Raw genomic sequence first — 10,170 nt, forward strand, 5'->3', positions numbered from 1 at the left:
CCCATCCACCCCCAACTGGGGATCAAGCCCACAACTGAGGCATGTACCCTGACTGGGAATTCAGTGCATGATCTTCCAATTTATGGGACAGTACTCCAACTCACTGAGCTACCTGGTCAAGGCTAAACATTTCTTTTGTCACCCTTTAGTTTTCCTAATGACAATTGGCATCTTCATATCTTAATCATTGTCATTTTAAAGCCAGTAACTCATTTATTTCCAGTTCAGAAAATTACTTTTTTAAGTCCACTATATTCCAGGTATTATTCCATTTCTACATACCTGATCTTCACTATAAACATTACAGAGATTAATAATGCTCAATAAACAAGTTATCTCTAAAAATCTTTTTGCCTAAACTCCATTACACTAAAACACAGATTATTTTTAAAGTGTAACCTCGAAGGACAAAGAGATGAGAGACGAAATATCAGCAAATTAGAGGTTCGAAAAGAGTTTGTGATGAGAAAAGCTGTTGAAAAGTAGGAACCAATTTAGCGTAGCAGGGTTATGCTGTTGGTTGGACAAAAAGTTCATTTGTTTTTTTCTGTAAGATGGTTCTGGTAGCCCGTAGTTGTCTTTAACTTTATTGAAGACAGTTTTGTTAGAGTGTATTGTGACAGCCGTCGTATCAGTGTGCCTTTAAAAAAACTTAACCCAAAATGGTAAATTTTTGTGTAGCCATTTTAATATTGACGATGGAAGAAAGCAAGCAACTTTTTTGGCATATTATACTTTATTATTTCAAGAAAGGTAAGAATGCCACTGAATTGCAAAAAAAGATTTGTGCAGTGTATGGAGAAGGTGCTGCGACTGATCGAATGTGTCTAAGTGGTTTGCGAAGTTACTTGGTACTGTTGACATTTTTGCCAAATAATTCTTTGCTATGGGGCTGTTTTATGCATTGGAAGATGTTCAGCAGCACCCCTGGCCTCTACCCACTGGAAGCCAATAGTAGGAGATAGCTGACATACTCAAAATTTTCAAATCAGTAACGTTATTGGTGAAAATGAAAAATCGCTCTTTTATTTTATAGAAAAAACTATATGGACTTTTTGGCCAACCCAATACAAACTAAAGTGTCTGTAGAAGAGGGTACAAATGAGCTGATGGGTAGACTGTTTCCCACAATTCCCACAAGATTCAGAGCTTGGACATTGTCAGTTGTCAGAGCTTCCCTCGAGGCCCTGGCTAAGAAGAGTAGGGTGTGTTTAGAGTCTGTAGGGTGATGGGACCCGCCCTCCAGATCCCACCTCCACAGCCAGGCAGTTGGGCAAAAGACGGGAGGTATGGTCTCCAGAGGGCTCCCTGGATATGGGAATACCAGCACAGAGTAAAAAAGGAAATGCCAGGCTGAGAACAGGGCGTAAGGTAAATGTTGGGGAGGGGGGTTTGCCCTTTTTTTCCTGGTTCTTTGGAGCAATTCATTGAACTCCAAAGAGGAGACCTACTGACTTTTGGAGGGTATCCCAGCCAAAAGCCCGGCTCACTACCCAGTCATCCTGAAGAGAAGCTCTCAAGTCATCTAGCCTGCTCCCTCCCCACACAGACACTGCTTCCGATCACTGCTTTAATGTCTTGCTCTTTCAGATAAATAGATACTAAGACTGTGAGAGATCCTGAACTTTTTAGGAAAAGAAAATACCTAAAATTAAAATAGAATCCAAAACAAAGAGAAATGAAAGTGACCTGGAAACAGTGATAATGATAGGAAATAAGACATCAAAGACAGTTATGAATATTCTTAGTGAAATAAAAGTGTTGTATCCTAAAAATAAGAACAAGAAGGTATTTAAAAAAGCATAATTGGAGAACAAGAATAAAATAATTGAGTTGAATTTTTAAAATTCAGTAGATGAAACCCAAGCAAAGCCACGGAAATCTCAGGAAGAAGAACGAAGTGTAGGAAATGAGAAAGAAGGGCAGTTTAGAGGGACAGTGCATGGGTCCAACACCCCTGTCATTGGACTTCCAGATAGAGACGGGAGATCATGGGAAGGAGGACAAGTATTGAAAAAATAGATATGAAAACTTCCTGGACTAAAGGACACGCACCTCTAAATCGAAAGGGCCACCAAATGCTTAGTACAATAAATGAAAAGAGATACAGATTGCCTTGAAACTGCCTTGAAGTTCATTATAGTAGTAAAGAGATAACCTAAAAGAGGTCAGAGAGGAGAGGGAAATAATTTAAAAGATCAAGAATCAGAATGGTATTTTGCTGTTTAACAGCGGGTCAAAGCTAGAAACCAGTTGAACACTGAATATCTCCAAATCCTGAGGCAGAGTTAGTTCCATCTGATTTTTCTGTATAGCCAAAAAACTATGAATCTTCCTCACTTTGTGACTACTACCAAAGTTGCTTATATGTATTATCAAGACCTAATTCTCTAAGTCTATGTAGTTTTCTTCACTGGAATTTGCATATTTATAATTCATTATAGTAAAATATATTACAGTTCTCCTAATCCAAAATTTCTTAAGTGGCTAAATTTTACATAATTAAATTATACTGTCTTACAGTTCTGGCAGCCTTTCTCTCTCTCTGAAAAGAAAGATTGAACACGGCACATGTCTTCCTCACTGGCAGTGCTGTTCCATACAGTAGCGCCCCAGTGCTGCCCGGCACTGCCTGCATAGTCATCTGTGCAGCTGGTTAGCAGTACAGGTTCTGGGCCCGGGTGGCAATGGTTTGTTAGGGGCGATGCTTTGCCCAGGAATCTGTACTTGACAAGAACCCCAGGTGATAGAATATACAGCCTTAAATCAGGTTTGGAAACTCCTGGTTCAGTGTGTTTTTAATAAGAAACAAGATACAAATTTTTTTTAAACCTTGAATTAAAAATATTAAAGTAGTGAAAAAGATTCTACACGTCGTGAAAGTGATCGCATTTGAAGACTTAAGTTTTGGGTTTTGTAGGCTGGGAATACTATGAAAGCAACTTGGCATTGGGGGCAGAGAAATCCTTAAGATTTCTTTCTTTGTGCCTGCCTTTTCTCCCACTAGGAACAGCTTCAATGACCCTTTTTGATTTTTTATTTTATTTTTTTTCAGTCAATATAGAGAGTTATTGGGGTTTGCGCATCCGGGTGAGGTTCTCCGGTCCACAGAGTGGGGCGGGGAAGTCGCACCCCTGATTTTTTAAAATAATGTTACAAGTATTCCAAAATTCTTATCAGTATATGTTATTCTCTGGGCCATTGTAGGTCAGAGAGCATAATGATAAGCTGACATCTGTAAAATTGTTCATAATCCTAAGAGGGGCTTCTGAGGCTGAATGTCATAAGCAAGATTTATCGTAAGTTAACTGTATGCCGCTTTGCCAAAGCTAAAAAAAGTCAAGAATGGTAGCACAAGGAGGTCTTCAATTTCAGGGATTTGATGAGACCGTTTTACTAAAAAAAGAAATTTTACATGATTTTTAACAGCTAATATAATGCCTTCATCATCTCATCTCTTTGGCTCGATGCCGTGGGGACCACCAGTGCCGGTTCCTGGAAAGCCTTTTCATCACACTCCACATGCCCGGCCCGGGCCCCCGGCTGGGGCCGTAGTGGGCGGTGTGCACAGTCAGTTCATACCTCTACAGGTGAGACCTAGAGATAGAATTATTAGGTTTTTAAGGTAGTGTTTTTAATGCTCAAAGACTATTGATAAAAATTTGTTTATTCAAGAATTACTTGTTCAGTACCAACTAGAAGTTGGTACCATACAGGTCTGGATGCTGAGATTTTATATTATGACCAGTGGTGAGTCTGACCTGGTCCTTAAACTCTTGAGTTTATGTTCTGATAAATAATTGCAGCAAGTAATGATAGCCTTTCCTAGAACAAAGTGATTCAAAATCAGGAATATGATTTTTTTATATTTAAAGGATAAAGAATTTTAAAATATTTTATTCATAACTAAATTTCTCTAATTTCTGAAGTCTGGAAACATAACTGGAAGTCACAAGTCAGCAGAGATCAACAGATATTAGTGGTTTATGGTATTTTCTGACTAGTGTTTCTTTTTAGCCTATATCGTTAATCGATGATGCTTTTATTCCTTGAAGGTTACTAAAAAAAGGGTTGCAAACAAAAAGAACTTTGAGAATAAGGAGGCCCAAAGTCCTCAAGCCACCCCACTTCAGACTAGCCAGCCAGGGTCTTCCGGTGTCACCAAAGCGATTCCCCAGGAGAGTTCATCAGCTTCCTTAAAGCCCTCTCAGACTGCTCAGCCCGCTTCTTCCTTTCAAGTGGAAGCTGCCTCTCAAAGTCGTGGTGTGTGTCACCATAAGTCAGCGCCAAGCTCTTCTTCAAGAAGAAAATCAAGGAAACTGGCCGTCAATTTTGGCATTTCTAAACCTTCTGAATGAATTTGGTACTTGGATTTAAATTAATTTCTTTCCCTTCCACCCACCTTTTTATAAATCCATATCTGTGTCTCATAAAAAAATTAGAATGTGCTATTATTTTAAAATAATGTTTCAATTGAAATTTTTTAATTTTTAAGTTGTCAGGCACTTTTCATGCTGTTTAAGACTATATCAAATTGTGCATCTTAAATACGTGCGGTTTGCTTTACATTAATTATACCTCAATAAAACTATTTTTAAAAAGACTAAATTAAATCTTGTGTCAAAGTAATACTAGTGGACTAAGCATTAAGTTGTACCACTCTTAACTATTGTCCTCATCATTTGAAGCATCCTGAAGTATGAATTAGGCGTCATATTGCAATAATAATAAGCATTTTTACACTATCATTGAGGGATAATTAAATGGAGCATGGAAATTGGGTCTCAAGTATAATTTACTGAATTTGAATTTCATTTTTCTTTTTAATGATGTAACAGAGTTGTCAGGAGAATGGCTCTTAGTATTTTCATTTATGTTCTGTTGTCTCTTAAGGGTCCTTTAGACCTGCTCCAAAATAATCACATTTGTGCGTGTGCCATTAGTTTTGCTTGATTCTAAATTTTGTACCAAAGCAATTTTAGAATACTGATCAGAGTGTTTCATGTAACTACTTAGAACTATTAATAGCAATGTAGGTTTAAGCAACTAATTACAGTTTTTTAAAACTATTCAAGGACCAGCATTGGTAATTTCTAATAAAATTAAGTTTCAAAATTTACAGGGTACAATGATTACAGATTAATATTCCGATAGAATAAAGTAGAAAATATTAATCATGTTAATTAAAATAAATTGCATTATTCTTTTGTAGAGCTGACAAACATCTGTAATAGCTCCATCATTGGTCCATGTGTAGTGCTTCCTGGGGCTGATGAAACTCAAAATTTTTTAAAAATCCAGGGTGTGCTATATCTTATAAGCACAATCACTTTGTGATGTATGTTATTACATGATAAATGCCTCTCATTCTATTTCCATATTTTTAGCTTTATACTGAACTGTTCAGTGACTCTGGCATTTTGTCTTTGCATGTCATGTGTGGGTGTGTATTTTTCAAGCTGTGGCTCTTGAAATTATTTTAGAATCTTTGAAAATTTATCCGTGGTACCAGGACCTGAATTTGTGTGTGTGTGTGTGTGTATGTATATATACACATATATACATATATATATATATCCTTCAGCTTTTGTGATGTGCTTATATTTTTAAGGAAGTAAGTTATACTTTTTAAAAAGTTGGATATCACAATTTTTATATGGAGCTGCTCCTTCTATCTGATTACATTATGCTCATTGGGAACTCTGCCAGGAGTCTTAGACTAGTGTGTTTAAAAATGCTGGTATCAAACTAATTGGATGCCTTTAACTGCCGATTTCAGAGTTTCTTTAGATGTTAATGGGATGTCTGTATGTTACCAGTGCCTTTAGTGTGAGAGAGGAATGTTCATTGTCTGTCATTTGTTGTAGTCCTGCAGTTCTGTGGCATTTCCTATTTCCTGTGTTCACATGCTGATCAGTTTCCAGCAGTTCCTTCCTCGTTGGGAATGTTTCTTTATCTCTAGTGGGATCTCGAGTAATAAGGCTCAGGTAATTCTCAGTGTTGGTCCTTATTGCCTCACAAACTCTATTTGTTTTAAAAGGAAATATCTATTATGAGAATATAATACAAAAAGTTAAATTGTGACAGTAACATTCTGCTTAATGTATGTAAGATTTTTTTACCTTTATGTAACTGTACAAACTCCAACAGTCAAGAATTGCCTCACCCATCACTTCTGTGGGACCACTTTATGAACTATGCGCGGCCCACATTTTCTCTTAGATCACAGAGGAAGGAGCACACTCACCTGGAAACTCCAAGGAAAAGTTCAGTAAGCACAGCATCACTTAACCCACAGGGTTAGTTCCCCAGTGTTTGAACAGAGCAAGCTATCCTATATGGATAGACAGTTTTGTTTTCACTCCTCCTTCTCTTTTTCAAAAAACATATTATTTTAAAGATGAAGATTAAAGAATGATTAAAGTAGAAGAGAGCTCTGTAACAGCTAGGTAGTGGTCAGGCATTCGTCTGTATTCTTTTCCCCTTGCAGACTTACCCCAAATGTGGGCCCGATGTCCACAGGAGAAGTGCCCTCCCTGTAGGGACAGAGGCTGTTTTTCCCTCATGATGACCTTGAGGAGACTGGATCCATTGACAGTTTGGGACACTTAAAACTTTTTCTTTTTGGATGGGACAGATTCATCAAGCCCAAAGTTTAAATATCTGTCCATTCATCTATTGAACCTGCTCTGAATTTTCCGTGAGACTGGTGGGCGATGTGTAGGGCACAGAAGAGCGGAGTCCCCAGATTGTGTCGTGTTTCCACGTAACTGGAGTAGTTCAATCTAAGTGTCCTTGTTCAATAACTTTTTTCTTTTTTAGCTCATTGAGTTTTGAAGATCAATCCTTTCAGTTTCATTGTTTCTTTTCCTACATGTCTGCTTATTATCAGTTTTATAATGTGACAGATAGAATGCATTAACTGATTTAAACATCATGTAGACCAAAGTCTTAAACATTCAAGACTCATTTGCATGAAAAATTAATTTTACCTCTATGCGTTCCTTGGTTTCAATGTAAGACTTTTTTTTTTAAGAAATAAAAAGATAAAGAGATCTTTTTTTCCACTATTGGGGAAGGGATGAAAAAGTCAATGCAGTTTTTTTGTTAGTTCCTTTCCTCTGAGCAGTTATTAGCTTTGGTTTTCCAAACTTTAATCTAGATTCTTGTTTTTAAGAGGAGGAAATAGAGGGAAGGTGACTGGAAGAGGGACTCCAATTAAATAAGATGTATCCGGTCACCACATTTTCAGATTATAACATATCTGTGTAGCTCATGGAAACAGATAAACCTCAGGGTCTGTTCCAGTGACTCATTTTTAAATCCTCTGTTCTGTTTGTATCAGTATACCATGTTTTTTCATAGCGATTGGCTGATTCTCACCTAAAGGTAGAACTGTCTGGCTCACCTTTGTGTTCGACCATGCTTCATGTCAGTGTTCAGAGCAGCTTCTAAAACAGCGGTGTGCATCAGCACCCTAGCTTTTTGAGCTTACTGTATATGTAAGTACCATCTTGCTTCCAAATTGTGTTTTTACTATAGAGGAGAATTGATTTATTTGAGGGGAATGACAGTGGCAGGCATTCTCTACCTTTAAAAATAAAAGAGTCACTGAAATTCCCTTATCATTTTCTAGAGATAGTGACAGTACTCAAGACTGGCAGTGTTCTTCGTGTGCATTTAGTAAGCTTTGTCAGTGAAACCATCTTTTTGGAAGGAGCCTCCTTAGTCAGGATAAAGTTTAAAATTGTAGCAGTGAGCATTGTGAAGTCTGAGACCTGGTTCACACTTCTCTCCAGCCCCACGGTGTTGAAATAGCCAACCCAGCTGGGCCAACAGGCGGGTAGAAGCGTCACTGTTGTATACGGAGTTAACAGCTTGGACATCACAGTCCTTGTAGAGAAAGAGAAAAAGATGTATAAAATAGTTTTAGTAGTTAAGAATATCAGCAATCCAGAAATGATTTTGTGTGCATTTGTGTGTTGTGTCGGTGAGCCAGCAGCAATGTCTTGCTTGCTCAGTCCGTGCACTCAGCCATCTCAAGTGCAATTTGTGATGGAGACTCTGGTTTCCAATAGATAAAGTTTTACATAAACTTGTAAAAATTAGTCTTTCCAATAGTACGCCCACAGCTATTGATTATTTCATCAATTGGTATATTCTCGGTGTGTCCCTGCAAATAAGTTTCTATAGATGTTTTAGTTTGGATCCAATTTCTTGTACCATTTCTGATGAATAATAGAAGTAAGAATTTGGTTCACAGTTATATGAGTGTCCTGTATCATCAAAGTGTTCAATATTTTGTTCATTTGAACAATATAAATAAGTATAATTCATATAACTGTATCTTAATTCCTTTCTTTTCTCACATAACTATTTTATAAGTAACTAGAATTTTTCATTAGATCTTATACAGAGCAGTATTTTATTAAAAAATTGAAAAGGGAAGACTTTGTGCTCATTTTGTAGTTTTTTTTAAATATCTTTACATTATCTGTAATTAAAGTGTTTTAAACTTTCATTGGAATGGACTTTGAATTTATTTTTGTGCTGGTAAGTTGTTCATTTGTAGATTTATAGCATGAATTTAGCTTCAAAATGTTGTGTCAAGGATTTTAAACTATAAGAATCACTGAAAGAGTTTAAACATTATACATGTTAAATGCTATATGAATTTTAATTAAATACTTGAGAATGATTTCATAAGCTGTTTGTTCTCATGTGTTTGCCTTGATATCAGAAGAAGAAACATTCTGCTAGTCACTTAAAACCACATCCTTTTATGCCTGTATTTTGAATCTGTATCATTTACTGTAAACTAGCCAGCGTGGATAGTAGAAAAAGTCTGAATTAATAGATTGAGATAGCCACTGTTCTCATCTTAGCTCTACATGTTACTAGTTGTAAGTAGGTCATTATCATATTAACATGAGCAAGTTATATAAGGTCTTAGTCCCAGTTTCTTTATCTCCTAAAGGAAGAAAACAACACTCCTTGTGTTGTTAATATGTACTATGCACTAGGTGCATAGTTAGGTGTATTACAAATGTTAGTAAATGAAGATTTTCATATGTATATGCAGATCTATTACCTGGGACTCAAACACAGAATCCTCTGGATGGTACCAAGTATCTCTATCTGCTTTTTTCACTGAGTTAGTCTCCAGTATCCACTTCATACAGAGTCCCGTGCTTTCATTGTGAATCTGGGAGGCTCTTCTTTCTTTTCTTCCTTTTTCCTGTCATGATCCCCTCTATCTTTTCTACCATGCAGGGGAATGTTCTTAGCTTCATAAGAAGGGGCTTTAACTGCTACTCATAAGACTGGGGAATTTACAAGAATAACATCTTGCTAATATTGGGCATGTCTCACAATACAACTGATGCATAACGTGGTGTTTGGCCACCTTGATCCAGCAGAGGCCTGTGGTCTAGGACAACCTTCTCTGCTTCGTTCCCCAGACTGCCAGCTCCCCACACTGAGATCCTCAGTGACCACCCTCTCTGCCCGGATCTATAGTACCATCGGGCTCCCTTAATCTTGGTGCTAGTATTTTGACTTGGCGATTCAAAACTAAAACCAAAATCCACTCAAGATAATTTGAAAAAGGAAAAACTGTAAGAACATGGGGCAAGCTCAGAAACCAATCCAGGAGATACAATGAGGCTTCTAAGAAACAGAACCTTGGTCAGGGTCCAATTCACTGTCTCCCCTCCATGGGGCCACGGAGTCTTTGGTTCTGTGACTATATAGGTTAGATCTTTACTCACTCAGCTGTAGTATGTGGGTTGGTAAGGAAATGCTGACTTCTCAGAGGCAGACTCTTAAGCAGTAACCATATTCTGGACCCACATTCAGTCCCTGTAGTTTTTTACATAAAAGACGGCCTAATGGAGCCAGAGCTCACTGTCTTATGTGCTTGTAAACCTTGCATAAAAAGGTAATTCCACGTAAACCTCATCTTGGAAAACAGTGGCCTATAGACTTATCCAGTGCTTTAATGGAGTCACTGGTTCACAGTTGTAGGAGTCTTAACCATGTTTCACTGAGTTCCTAAATATAGGATCAATAGATAATGTGTATCTGCTGATTATTAAGTGCTTATTAAGAGTTTAATATCCCGGTCCAATATTCTCAGTAGTTTATATTGATCTCCTCTAACCCTATCAT

The 10,170-nt window shown here is 37.4% G+C and overlaps 1 protein-coding gene across 1 annotated transcript in view; it reads left to right on the forward strand.

Annotated features, from left to right (window-relative positions):
* Nucleotides 1–8,644, forward strand: part of XRN1 (5'-3' exoribonuclease 1) — a 161,693-nt gene extending 153,049 nt beyond the window's left edge. The window contains exons 41-42 of the mRNA XM_053672843.1: nucleotides 3,430–3,590; nucleotides 4,056–8,644. Of these exons, the coding sequence (XP_053528818.1) occupies nucleotides 3,430–3,590; nucleotides 4,056–4,358 (464 nt within the window). The 3' untranslated portion in view covers nucleotides 4,359–8,644. The remainder of the gene's footprint in view (nucleotides 1–3,429; nucleotides 3,591–4,055) is intronic.
* The last annotated feature ends 1,526 nt before the right edge of the window (nucleotides 8,645–10,170 follow it).

The sequence above is a fragment of the Artibeus jamaicensis genome, unplaced genomic scaffold (assembly GCF_021234435.1).
Source record: "Artibeus jamaicensis isolate MK-2021 breed Jamaican fruit bat unplaced genomic scaffold, CSHL_Jam_final contig_793, whole genome shotgun sequence".
Lineage (NCBI taxonomy): Eukaryota > Metazoa > Chordata > Mammalia > Chiroptera > Phyllostomidae > Artibeus > Artibeus jamaicensis.